General features: G+C 37.0%; 1 protein-coding gene across 1 annotated transcript; it reads left to right on the top strand.

Annotated features, from left to right (window-relative positions):
• The first annotated feature begins 1,230 nt into the window (after positions 1-1,230).
• LOC112727702 (BTB/POZ domain-containing protein At5g48800) lies at positions 1,231-5,084 on the top strand. The gene is made up of 4 exons (XM_025777567.3): positions 1,231-1,653; positions 2,853-2,919; positions 3,013-4,179; positions 4,421-5,084. Exons 1-4 carry the CDS (start codon positions 1,253-1,255, stop codon positions 4,952-4,954), a joined length of 2,169 nt encoding a protein of 722 aa, XP_025633352.1. The 5' UTR covers positions 1,231-1,252; the 3' UTR covers positions 4,955-5,084.
• The last annotated feature ends 9,416 nt before the right edge of the window (positions 5,085-14,500 follow it).

Raw genomic sequence — 14,500 nt, 5'->3', positions numbered from 1 at the left:
TTTTCATGCATTATTGTTATATTGGCCTTAAATTTTTTGAAAATTTAGTCCCCGAGAGTATATTTGATGCAAATCGAAAACTTTTGGGACAAAATTGAAACAAAATAAAACTTAGGGGTATTTTTAAAACTTTTGCCAAACTTCAAGGACAAAAAATATACTTTACCCTTTTTATTTTTATACAGCTCTTAATTTTTAAGAGTTTTACTGTTTTTACTATTTATTTTAACAATTTCATCTGATAATTTATTATGTTGGATCAAGTTCTTTTAAACTAAAAAAGTTGATAAAGTAATAAAGTCACAATTTAATCACTTTTAAATCAAAATAATAAAACTCACACATGATAAAAATCACAAATTCAATGATGATTAATTTTTAATCCATTACTTTAAAAATATTATCACTTTAGATATCTAATCACATTGGAAGCCGAATTGTTACGACCAAATCATCTTTTAAAATTTAACTCATTAGATTAATATATATAAATAATTTCATATCTAATATATCTACTTACACAAGAATTTATTATAAATTTAAACAACTTACATGTTTATTTTATTTTATTTTATACTAAATTTTTTTATCTTCTATTTAAAAAAAAAATGATCAATCAACAAATTAAAAATCTGGTAATAGTTATAAAATTTTTTATCTCATGCTATATTGTTAGGCAATAAAAAAATATTAAAATAATAGTTAAGTTATTTCTATATGATTTTAAAATCATGAGTTTAATCTATAAAAATAGTCACTAATATAATTATAAAATTAGATTGCGTATATTATATTTTTTAAATGCAACTTCTTTTCAAATCCTGTGTTAATATAAAGTGTTTGTAAACGAACTGCTTTACTAAATTGTTAGGCAATAAAAATAGGAAAAGTATAGGGTACCAATATATTATTTGTCAACTTATTACCAATAATAATTAATTATTATATTTTAAACACATATAAAAAGATATATCCAGAAAATATATTTATAAAGACATTTTTATTAAACACAATCATAAAAAAGATATTTTTATTAGACACATCCATAAAGACACTTTCATTAAATACAGTTATAAATAAAAATTGGCAGAAGTTGGCAGAAATACTGTTGGTAACGTAGCAGGATTGAATATATACATGATTTTATATCTATGATATATTGGGAGGATGCAAAAATAGAATAGAATTATTGCTTAAATAACAGTAGAATTTGCATTCATTTGTGTCACTGCTCCACTACATTGAGTCATTTATGAGTGAGAGAGAAGCTAACAATAATAACAACTTATTAAAAAGCAAAGCATGTCCCACAACACAGGACCCATTTGCTTTGGACAATAGCAATCTATGCATTCAGAACCCACATCTTCAAGAAAAAAAAAAAAAAACCCACAATGGCCGAAGAACTCACACAACAACAGCAACATCTACACTTCTTCCAACTCAGTCTCTTTCCTCACTTCACAACAATCACTTCTACTACTTCCTTAGACCCACTAAAACTAAATCTAAAACTACCACTGCAACACTTTTTCTCTCTTTCACTTCACATTCTCTTCATCACTCTTTTTTCTCTATGGACCGTACTGACAAACAGCAGCACCAGCAGCAGTTGCCTCTGGCAAAGTGTGCCAGGCAAAGATGCAGTGAATGGTTTGTTTCACTGTTTTCCTTTTTTTTTTTTTTTGAAAAAAACAGATATAAAATAAACAGAATTCTTCTTTTACATAAAAGGGTTGTTCGGTTTTACCTGTTTTTTGTTTTCCTTCATAGGGGAAAAATATGTTAATAAGTTTGTTGCTATAAAAGGTGAGTTTCTGTTTATGCAAATTCTGTTTTTGTTGTGACTTGTGGCACTTTCTTAACTAACTGGGATTACTGGTTTTTTCAAAAACAGAATTGTTTAGTCTTTGCTGTATTGTGTGATTTATTGATTAGCCTTGTGCATTCACTTGAAAATCTCCAAATTTTTTCTTTTTCTTAAAAAAATTTGTTGTCGTCGTTCAAATTCTTCTTCCTTGGTTCTTCTGTTCTTGTTGTTGGTTGAATAACATGATCAAAGATCTGTTCGAAAAGAATGATATACTATGCTTTCAATGAACTCACTGCCCTGCAAAGTTGCTGATCTGGACATCTAAATTGTCCTGCAATTCAATCTAAATTATTGTTGTGAATTGTGTTCTTTGTTTGGTGCTAGTTAGAGAACAGAGTTTGTGATTTCAACTTTGTTGTAGTTTGCATAGTATATGGACATATAGTATCTATGGTTAAAATATTTGTTCTATTTCTTGTTATATAAATGTATGATTTTATAATTTTCTCTTTCTCTCTTGAGTAAGGGATAATCTGACAAGTTTCTTCTTTTTTAATTAAGCTAGAAATTCGTCATATCGACAAAACTTGTTTTGAAATTCAGCCAACATTTTTTTCAAGCAGCGTGATTTTATCTAAATTAATTGCGCTACAAGCTAAATGGGTTTCCTTTCAAAAATTATTTCTTTTCTTCTTAAGTTCTGGTCGTTTATTGAATTAATGCAGGTAATAATATCATTTACTTGGGAGACAAAAAAATCATATATCATATTTATATTTTCAATCTGCTACCATGCTATTATTGAATGAGCAACTTACTTTTGCTATATAATCACAAATCCTTTTCTTTATTCTTATCTTTTTAAGTCCACAGCAAGTGGCAATTCACACTGACTAATTAGGTGTCTTTGTATCCTATGATTTTATTTTGTTGCTAAGAAATTTTCCTCAACCTACACTCAACAGTGATAATCTCATTCTTGAACTTGACAAGCTCATACTTTTTATTTTGAAAAATTAACACATTTAATCTGTTGTAGGATTTTCCGGGATGTACCAAGTGATATAACTATAGAAGTTGGTGGAGGAACATTTTCATTACACAAGGTAAGTGTCTACCAACTTTACTCATTACTTGAATAATGCTTCTACAAAATTTCCATCTATAATCCTTGCATTTTCTTTTACTTGTGTATGAAGTTTCCTCTGGTCTCGCGAAGCGGCCGGATAAGGAGGCTAGTCGCGGAGCACAGAGATTCCGACATCTCAAGAGTGGAGCTTCTTAATCTACCAGGAGGAGCAGAATGCTTTGAGCTAGCAGCAAAATTCTGCTACGGAATAAACTTCGAGATCACTTCCACAAACGTTGCTCAGCTATGCTGTGTTTCGGACTATCTAGAAATGTCGGAGGACTTCTCCAAGGACAATCTCGGCTCGCGAGCCGAGGAGTATCTGGACAGCATTGTCTGCAAGAATCTTGAAATGTGTGTGCAAGTCTTGCAGCAGTGCGAAAGCCTGCTGCCTCTGGCGGATGAACTGAAGATTGTTAGCCGGTGCATCGACGCCATCGCCTCGAAAGCCTGCGCCGAACAGATAGCTTCTAGCTTCTCAAGATTGGAGTACAGCAGTTCAGGGAGGTTACATATGAGCCGGCAGGCGAAATGCGATGGCGATTGGTGGATCGAAGATCTCTCTGTTCTTAGAATTGACATGTTTCAGAGAGTCATAACGGCAATGAAATGCCGCGGAGTTCGGCCAGAGAGTATCGGCGCTTCGCTAGTGAATTATGCTCAGAAGGAGTTGACTAAGAAATCAAGCTTGTGGAATCCATCTAGGGAGACTAAAGTGGATGCGAATTCGAGCGAGCACGAGAAGCTTGTGGTTGAAGCAATCGTTAGTCTTTTGCCTGTTGAGAAGCTTGCAGTTCCAATAAACTTTCTCTTTGGCCTTCTTCGAAGCGCGGTGATGCTGGATTGCGCGATCGCCTCGCGGCTCGATCTTGAAAGAAGGATCGGATCGCAGCTAGATATTGCCACTCTTGATGATATCCTGATTCCGTCTTTCCGGCACGCCGGCGACACATTGTTTGATGTTGACACGGTTCATAGGATTCTGGTGAATTTTTGTCAGCAAGATGATAGTGAAGATGATTTAGAAGACGCTTCGGTTTTTGAATCCGATAGCCCACGTTCGCCTTCGCAGACTGCGTTGGTTAAGGTTGCGAAATTAGTTGATAATTACCTGGCCGAAATCGCCCCTGATGCAAACCTGAAGCTGCCTAAGTTCATGGTCATTGCAGAAACCTTGCCGGCCCATGCTCGGACGGTCCATGACGGATTATATCGGGCCATCGATATTTACTTGAAAGTATGTTATGCTATAAACATCATATCATATATAACTATGAAATATTTGAGTGCCCCCAATTCTAACTATAAAAATAAAGGTAAATTAATTCAAATAGTAGGTCAGTATATCGAATTAGTTTATAAGAAGAGAAGCTAATTAGCTATACATGAGTAATAATGTATTATTGATGAATAAGGAAAAAAAAAATTCATGAAATTATTATTTATGCTACATCTAAAACTTTGATATGAATTTTCAGGCGCATCAAGGTTTGACAGATATGGACAAGAAGAAACTATGCAAACTGATTGACTTTCAGAAACTTTCTCAAGAAGCCGGAGCTCACGCCGCGCAAAACGAGCGGCTTCCTCTGCAATCAATTGTGCAAGTTCTGTATTTTGAACAACTAAGACTCAGAAATTCTTTGTCCTGCTCTTATGGGGAAGATGACCCCAAGCCGATGCACCAGTCGTGGCGAATTAGTAGTGGCGCTCTGAGCGCCGCTATGTCTCCACGAGACAATTATGCGTCATTGAGGCGAGAGAATCGCGAGCTGAAGCTCGAGTTAGCGCGGCTGCGAATGAGACTGAATGATCTTGAGAGGGAGCATGTTTGCATGAAGAGGGACATGGCCAAGTCCGGATCTAGAAAATTTATGACTTCATTCTCTAAAAAGATTGGTAAGCTTAGCTTCTTTGGACATATTTCTTCAAGAGGGTCAAGTTCTCCTTCAAGGAATTCTCAAAGAACAGATTCAAAGGTGATTGAGAGAACCTGTGCTAGCCATGAATAGATCAAAATGTAAAATAATTTTTTTGTCTCTTTGCTCATTTTTCACTGTGATATTGGGCTAATGCAAGTTATGCTCATTTTATGTAAATGTAAGTTATGGTTATGTTGACGTATTCACTTCATTTTGTTTATCTTTGTCCCTTTTTGGCCACCTTTTGCTTGCAGGTTCAGTTACTGCATTAGTTTTCTAAGATGGATTGAACAACCTCAAATTCTAGATATTACATCACATACTCACTCACATTACACACCCGCACACCCAATATTTTTAAGGCATTAGTTTTGTTTAACTATATGTAGCTTTTTGAAATTTGTGTTGTTAGACGGGCTTTACTTTTTTCTTCCCATCTCCAATTGAACTTGATCCCTTCTAAGTCTAACAACCTGTAAATTCTTCAAACCCAACATACAATGATAATTTTAATTTTTGAATCACCTGGTTTGTAGCAGAACTAAGTCATGAGTTCGATTCCAACATAACCCATAGATACTAGTCAATAGTTATTTAAATGCATGTGTTAAAAGAATGAGAATTTTATGTTGATATTTAACGTTTTTCCTAGACGAGGTCAACATAGTCGGCAATGTCAGCAGGTCAACACTCAAACCCCTGTTTTAATACAGTAGTCGAATCCAAATTGAACAATGACGTTTAATAACGGTAACATATTTGGAATTATTAACCATAACAGGTAAACTCTCGTGTGCATCGATCTTCATAGAAAAATTTTAATTTTTGATGGAATTTTTAAACTCCAAATCTGTTTTCAGAGATGTGCACTCCTCATATGTTATACGGTACCCTAATGCAAGATCATATTGCTTACTTTTATTCCATGACCAGATTAATCTTTTACCATCTTCATTCAGTGGAGTATCGAGGATTCTCGCTCCTATGTCGGGAGGAAATGTCTCATCCATTAGTACTTGATTTCAGGTATTACTTTCTATTAGTAATAAATGTCTGTGGTTGTTGTGCTGTTTGGACTGATATGAAATGAGTAACGGGAGGAGGGGGGATCCTACCATATTCTCACTTCAGTATCCGAACCAATATTCTATCTCAACCCCTTTTCTACCACCTTTCTCTCTTCTAGGATGTTCTGCTAACATCATGATAGTTGTTGGCCCTTATCTGCGGTGAGAGGAGAGAAATAGCGATAGTATTTACTTTTGAGCATAGTAGCTAACAGTGAATTCGGTTTAGTACTTATTTGTTAAAATTGATTTCTAGATATAGCCAAATTCTGAGCTATAATATCCTTGAGTCCCAGCCCATTTTCTTTATTTGGTTTAGTCATCTTGTCCTAATTCACCCAGTCTATTTTCTGTGCAGTCCCTCTTTGACTCCACCAAACCCGGTAAAGAATTTCATGTATCTCGTCTGGCAATAATTCTGACAGTAGTCACAAAGAGTGTAAATTGTTATTATTTTTCCGACTGCTTTAATCCAAAACATGTCGACCTTCGGATGATGAGATTTTTTTTTTTAAGTCTGACTTTTTTTTTTAATTTTATCTTTTATTGCACCAAAAATAGCGCTTTTACTTCTATAAACAATTGACTGTAACTCTGTAAGCGCAAATATTTATCGCATATATTTATCCTCTCCACCACTATAATTAATATTGAGCCCATTTACAATCTACTATTGCCTATCAACACTTTATTTATTATAAGAAAAACTCACTCCTCCCTCTAAAGAAATGCTGAAACTCTACTTCCATCTCTATTTTTATTTATTATTGGCATCCCAACGGGCACAATGTGTCTTTTATATTAATTTAATTTATTAAATTTAAACATCCAAATTATTACATATTAAAGAGAAAACAAAAGACAACACATTCTCTAAACTGAACTTGAAGAGATTGATGGAACGACTGTGTACATGCTAGTAGACAATTCAAAGAATAAGCACTACATGCCACATACAAAGTAATTTTTACCATTAAAAGAGGAATAGAGAAGTTCATTTTTCATTTAAGTCCTTACCATTTTATCGTGAAAATGAACAATACATCATTTCCATTAATGTTAAATGCTAAAGGAAAAATACTTTCAGATTCACAACTTTTGAGATGGAAAGACTGGTTTTCTCGTTACAAATTCACAGCTAAATGCATCAAGGGAAACCACAACATAATAGCTGATTATTTCTCTCATCCTAATAAAGAACTTCTACCAAAAATCCTCCACCTCCTAATGATGAACACCATCTATCCACCAACATCCCTTCTTCTAGACTGCCTTCAAGACCATCATTTTTATAAAAGATCGGCGGAGCCATTTCCTTTCTCAGCCAAGCCAACAAGTCCCACTGAAGTCAAAACCCTGGCCCGACAATGTCTGTTTTACTGACTACACAAATTCCTCCTTGTTATACAGATAACAGTCAACCCTTGATATTTTGATATCGACTTTTCCTACTGCATCATTCCCATCATCAAGGGACCAATTCCAAAAGAAATGTTATGGTTTATATGGGCACTTTTCGCTCAATATGATTGTGCCATAATTGTTCCAGCTCTTGCCATGTATCACCTGCTTTGTGATAGGCAATTATTGGGATCACTCCTTGAACAACTTCTGACTATGTTTGTCCCTATCCCATCCTGGCAAGGGAAACTTTACAATACACTGGAAACTCATGAAATATGGAATATCCCTTATAAAAAGAAGCAAAAATTCTATTGCTTTTTTGTCTTGAGAAGACAGTTCCATTACAAGCAAAAAATCCTCTATACAAGATGCAACATCAACATAGTAGAATACTCAAAGATGTGGCCCACAGATGAAAAAAATTGTCTCAACAATCTTGCCAAACATCTTACTTTTTGCAATAATCCTGATATCTATACGCTATGAGGAATTATTGAAGGACTTTTTCTCTGCCAAGAAGAGGATGGTTCGAGTTCCTCGAGAATGACCAGAACAATACAAGACGAGTTAAGCCAATTTTAGACTGATTTCTTTACTGGATCCATCTCTTTTCCAATACCATCAATCGCTCAAGACTCAAACTCATGGGATAATCCACCACTTTCTCAGAACACTTACAATTATGAAGACGAACCAGATGCAAGAGTTCATCCACTCTTATCTAGCCCAACACACGTGGATACAAGAATTGATTATGACACTGAGGAACCAACTGAAGAGCCGTTAACTGCTTATGAACGACTTGGTAATTACTATTTTCATCAAGAGTGAGACAATGTTTGCTCCTCATATAGAATAGATAGATGACATTACGGAGCATGAACCCATCATTAAGTTCTGATCCTTAGTCAGCAGATAATTATGAATGTGCAGTAAATGTGTAATAATGGAGTTGATAGGATCCTTATCCTTATCCTCCATGTGTCTGTATCTTAGTAGTCTGCCTAAAGTTGCTTGTCCTTATATAATAATGTAGCTGGAGATAAGATTTCTTCTTATCTGCCACGTATCTTGTCTTTATTAAAAGAAAACCTCTATATATAGAGGCGTCCATCCTTGTAAAAGATCAACTCAGTTCCAATAAAAAAACTCATTGTAAAATATTCATCATAAATACTTGTTAAATTTTTCTCCCTCTTTGAAAGCTTGATTCTTTAATATGTCTATCTTTACTTCTTAGTTTCACGTATGCTTTGAGCTTGCCCCTTATCTGAGGATCCTACCTATCAAAAATGAAACTGATCAGATCCATGAAATTTTCTAGTGTTGGAAAGAAAAAGAGTACCAGAATTCCAGGTTGTTTTGTTAAGAGTTCTCCTGACGACCTCTGTGTTGAACATTTTATAGGTCTGTCAAAATATAGTTACAAAACATCCATAGAATTTGACCTTCTCTTTTATAAGTACGGTTGGATTTATCAGTGCGGTATCAGAGCCATAATATTTATGCAAAGAGAAAGCATATTAAAGATGATAGGAAGTAAGAGAGACCTTAAACAAGTGTCTAGTTCTGAGCCTAACCAGTCTGTTTTCCATAATACAGGCTGTTCCGAGGGTTACCTGAAACTGTAGGTCGATCTCGGACGAGATCTTCAATTCTGATCAGAGACGACGTGTCCGGCTGTGAGTGGTGGCCGGAGCTATCGTATCCAACTTGTTGAGCTTGACTGCATTGCTGATCCTTCGTCACCGGAGGGTGGGGGGTGCCTTCAAGGGACTCCGATGCTTAAGTTAGCAAGGGTATTAAGCAGGTTTTTAGTAGAATCAGAGTATGAGTTATACCTGGGTGCTCTAGTGTATTTATAATGGTGTAGAGTGACCTTTTTAGATAAGATAAGTTAGTTATCTTATCTTATCTTTGAGTGAGGTCATCTTATCTTCAAGGGAACCGCTCTTATCTCTATAGGCTCAGGCTGCCTTTGGATTTGGGTCGTGTTCCTCTATTTGGGCCCTTTATTGGGCTTTCCTGTCGATTTGTCCGAGCTCTTTAGGAAGAGGTCGGATGGTTTGACCTAAAGAGGTCGGTCGCTTTGTCGCTAGTCATACTGGGTCGGACATCTCAACCGAGGGTATGAACAGTGCCCCTGCTTGAGCTTGGTCTTTCTTTTGAGGTCGAGTCTTGATTTTAGGACTTCGATCCTTTTCTGGTGAAAGCCGAACTTGAGCATATGTCGATTTCATCTTTGTAGAGTTCTCCTTTTTTGAATACGGAACGTTTTCTTTTGCTTCTTGAAAGCGCGCGCTTTTGCATTAGCGCTCTTAGCCTTGGGAATATGCAAGGGTTTAATACCCTCATTAATTGGTTTTTAATTGCCCCGTTTCCCTTGGCATCTCTATTTTGAATTTCACACTCAGAGAAATGGTTTCTCTTCTCTGTAACTTCTCTTTTCTTTCTCTCCTTCTGTTTTTGCCTGGAGTTTGTAGTTTTTGCGTTTCTCCCTGCAAAATTGCTTGGTTGTTGCTTTTTCTGGCTGTGGAAGGGCGATTCCGAATTCTATTTCCCATCTTCAACTTTCCTTCGAAGCTTTCTTCTTTTTCCAGGTTGGTTTTTCCTTACTTTCTTTGTCGCTTGCGTTATGTCATTTCTGTTTTTGGCTTTTTCGAAAGTTTGAACCTTTTGTATCGCCGTGCATCTACTTGTTTACCGTTGTGGGGTTTTTCTTGCTTTCTGTACTCTAGGGTTCGTACCATTTATTTTTTCTTCTTTTGCGAATTGCCTGAACCTGCTTGCTTTCTCGAAAGATTTCTCCTTTGATGTCTTTCGCCTGTGTTGATGAATTTTGTGGAAGATAACGATGCTTTTTATTTTCCTGAAAAAGATTGTGTCTTTGATACTTTCTTCTTGATACGTTTTGTTATTTGGTTGCTTCATTTGTTGACTATGACTGAGACTGTGGGTCTGGAGTGTGGTTATTTTGATGGCTTTATCTGTGGCTTGTGGTTTTCTATTTAGAGTAACGTCTTAGTTGAAAAAGGGTCGTTATCTTCCTGTATCGAGGTGTAGGCTTGTAGGTTTTCCTGAGTCCTTGTTCTGTAACTGCCTCCAAAGGATGCCCCTGGATTTTCGGTGTGGATCCTGGGGTTTTCTTTTGTTGTTTGTGCTGTCCTGAATTATACTGTTCGAGTTGTTTTGATGTCGCCCGAGATGTTCTTTAATTTATAATCTATCTTCCTTTGTTTGTAGGACTAGTTGGCCATGTCTTCTCGCAAAAATATTATCGAGGCGTCTTCTAAGGTTCCTGAGGGGATGTCCGATTGGTTGGACTCCTTTGTGTTGCTGTGTGTTTCTTTAGCCAATTCCGAATTTTGTGTAGCTCTTAGAAAATATCACCGAATTTGTAGCAGTGGGGATCAGGAGAACAATTACGAGTTAGTGGCACCTGATTCTGATGATAGAGTTTGCTTCCCTGTCCCGGCTCAGGGGGAGCGTCCCTTTTTCTATGCATATGACTTCTGTTTTAGCCAAATGAACATCACCCTTACTTTTACTTCCTTTGAAACTGACCTGTTATGGTCCTGTAACGTAGCCCCTTCTCAGCTTCATCCGAATTCTTGGAGTTTTATCAAGATTTTTCAGCTGGTTTGTCATGAATTTGCTATTACACCTTCTCAAACTCTTTTTTTTGTATCTTTTTGTGTTGACCAAGCCTGGGACCACCAAGAAGAAAGCTTCTTGGATTTCTTTTAGGTCTGCCCAGGGGCACAAGGTTTTTTCTATGTACGATGAGTCTTTTCGAGATTTTAAGAATTACTTCTTTAAGGTCCGGGCTGTTGAAGGAGTTCGGCCTTTCTTTCTGGACGAGAATAACGAACCTCGCTTTCCTTTAGAGTGGCAGAGGAATGTAGTGGTATCCCGGTATACTTGGGAGATGTTGGACGAGGTCGAGCAGGCCTTTGTGAATGTCTTAGAGGATATTTGGGGGGAGCCTCCCCATCTTGATACCAAGAAGTTCTTGGGAGATCCCTCCCTTATCCGAACTGAACTTGGTATATCTTGTGTATCTTTATTTTTACTTTGCTTTCTTCTTTTTCTAGTCTGTAACCTGCTCCTGTGGTTGATTTTTGTTTTTCAGAGATGGCAAAAAACAATGACTCCATGAAGGCCTTTAAAAAGGCGAGGAAGGCTACGGCGGCTCAAAACGTCTCGGCCAAGGCGACCGGGGAGGGATCGTCTCAGGTTCAGTCGAAGCCGTCCGTACCGAGCTCACCGGGGGTGAGGAGGATGATCCCTACTCCCCGGGTTCGTTTGGTTGATCCTCCGCAAACTTCTATTGCTACTTCTGGTGCTCCTCCAAACAAGAAACAAAAGACAACTGAGCCTTTTAACCTTGATGCCCCTGATTTTGACGCGGTTGAGTTTATCGATCAGCAGATTGGTCCTTATGGCACCATTCCTACTGACGATGTCTCTCTCCTTCCCATTTGGACTTTATTACTCGGAGTAGCATCAAGATGGCACATATGGGAGCTGTCCTATATCGAACTGCCCAAGATCTTCCTCTTCATGCTACCAAAGTGTAACACCCTAACTACCAAAGCTCACACTTCCGGCTGCGCGACTCTGATAGTTCGGACATTACGACGACTTTTATATTATTTAATACTAAAATATGAGCCTATTTAAAACTTTAAAGCGCAATACCGATCTAAAGATACTTTCTTCTGATATCATACATCCATAAATACCATTCAACTTACAACAACTCATAAAGAGTATATCCATATATATACATAAATATATATAAATAATATTACAAACATAATCCAATACAATTCCTATCCCTCTTACAGATTATATCAAGATAAAGGCGAGGGTGCAGTAAATCATAACTAAAACAATACAGAGCATCACAACAACAATTAAATAAGCTCTTCGTAACTTCTGCGCCCATATCCTGAAAGGGGAAAAATGTAGGGGGGTGAGAACATCATCCTCGAAAGGGTTCTCAGTAGAGGGTTTTTGGGAATTACTGTAATAGGATACGTGAAGATAACCGCATCAGTGATTAATAACTGTCTTATGCCTCTTTTCAAAAACAACGGTTTACAATAAAAGAGGAATCGGAAATCTTTTCTGAAAGAGGAACGGTTCAATTCTCAAAAACTCAGAAGCCTTTCAAAAAGGTTTAACCATGCTGAACCAAATAGCCTTTCACATTTTTCCAAATCAGAAGCACAAAACCGAAACCAACCATCGGTCCATCTCAATCCAACCACGGCCCTAGGCCCAAACAATCCAACCACGGCCCTAGACCCAAACAATCCAACCATCAACCAAATCACCACAATCCAACAGAGTCCCAGTTGCAAACACAGATAGGAAGTTCAAGCACAAACAACAGTTACAGCAAGTAGAATAAACAGCAGTTAATCATACAGGCAAACCAAGTACAATATGCACACCCAAACAATGTCACATAGATACATATGATGCATGCCTGTCCCTAGTGGCTGATGATATCATCTGTCGGTTGTAGAGCCAACCCGACAAGTCCTGGTAGCTAACCATTGGACTGTCCCTCTGTCGTGCATCCCCAACTCGAGTTATACTCATCATAAACTTGATCATAATCATGATCCATATCCATCACCCTCACTGATGAATATTTATCCATCACCATCACTGGTGAATATTTATGGGGGCGAGCTCATCCGGGCCTTTCACAGTGCCCGGCCACACTTACGACATTGGGTTAACAGAGCTTCGAGTCTCAACCTGGAGCACATGGTGGCTAGCCATTGCTACTACCCAGGGAAACCCTCATCTCCAATAGTGGAAGTGCAAAAATCACAATTATCAATAATTCAGCATATACATGCATTCATTCTCATCCATGGATCAACATCCATCTCAGCCATCCGGCTTACGGTTCAGTCCAGAACCAGCCAATATTGATAATCACACACAGCCATTCCGGCTCACGGTTCAATCCAGAACCAGTCAATATTCATAATCATACATAGCCATTCCGGCTCATAATAAAACAACACTTCCACCATTCAAAATCATCATATTTATGAAATCGGCATTTAAGCCATAAATCATTTTCTCAATTCATTTCACTTTGAAATCAAGTTTCAACTCTTTTCAGCCTTGGCTTTAAAGATCTCATTTCTCAAATCATCTCAGGCTCATAAGCCACTTTTACTCAAGGTAAATTCCCTTTTTAAAACATTGTCACTCTCGGCATCCTCTTTCCAAAACTTCCATAATCATGGCAAGTTAAAAGCCTCTTTGAGATATTCAAAATCACCCATCCAACAATGGGATTTTATAACAAAAATTTCTCGGCAGAGTCCCAAGTCTTTAGGGGAGAATAGCATAACTCATTTCGCCGAATTCATTTAAAATCATTAAAACCTTGGCTTTCCGATTTGAGTAATAAAATAGGATCTAAGCCGAATCGAGTCACGTAATCATTTACTTCTTTCAAAGCTGTTTCCTTTACTTAGGCAAGACCAGCTTCAACCCCCATGATAAATTCTAAAGCGTTTCAACTGTTCAAAAATTGTTTTAGTCTTGCAAAAGTTCAGAGTTCAAAGTGTACTTAAAACCTTTCTCAAAACATTTCAAAATAAAACTTGTCAATAGACATTCAGGTTCTTTCAAAGTCATTGAAACTTCTTTAATTGAAACCCCCAAGTCAAATTCAAAGGCATAAACCCTTTTCACATTCAAATAGCTTTAAAACACAAGTTTCATCTAAATAACTTTCTCTTGAAAGAGATACAATGCCTTTCTTAAGAAGCAAGACTAAATCACAATTTCCTCTTTACTAACTCATTTCGAAAGCAGGAATCATCCTTTTCTTGATAATTCAAATAAAATAGCAGAAGTCTTTAACTCATCATTTTTCAGACAACATTTCAATAAAGACTCGGATTTTATAGAAATTTCGGCAGCACCTCCCCTAAAACTTGGACTTTTGCCACCCGGTTCGGGTCCCAACTAAACCGTTTCTCATTCCTTTTCAACAGCTCAAAACCAGAAATCAATTCAAAGCAAGCTAAATCCAACAGTCGCCTCAGTGGCATATTTCAAGAAAACCATTTCAAGATCAACTCAATATCAACCGATTTAACTCATTTCCAAAGCTTTAAAGAAT

Source organism: Arachis hypogaea, chromosome 12 (genome assembly GCF_003086295.3).
Source record: "Arachis hypogaea cultivar Tifrunner chromosome 12, arahy.Tifrunner.gnm2.J5K5, whole genome shotgun sequence".
In the NCBI taxonomy this organism is placed as follows: Eukaryota; Viridiplantae; Streptophyta; class Magnoliopsida; order Fabales; family Fabaceae; genus Arachis; species Arachis hypogaea.
Note: the sequence above shows the minus strand (reverse complement) of the source record. Positions and strands in the feature narration are given on the sequence as shown.

Excerpts from the sequence above, each read along its gene's own strand:
- LOC112727702 (XM_025777567.3), top strand. The coding sequence starts at position 1,253 with ATGAGTGAGAGAGAAGCTAACAATAATAACAACTTATTAAAAAGCAAA. Across the intron at positions 1,654-2,852 it reads AGGCAAAGATGCAGTGAATG|GATTTTCCGGGATGTACCAA; the intron begins GTTTGTTTCACT and ends AATCTGTTGTAG. Across the intron at positions 4,180-4,420 it reads CCATCGATATTTACTTGAAA|GCGCATCAAGGTTTGACAGA; the intron begins GTATGTTATGCT and ends ATGAATTTTCAG.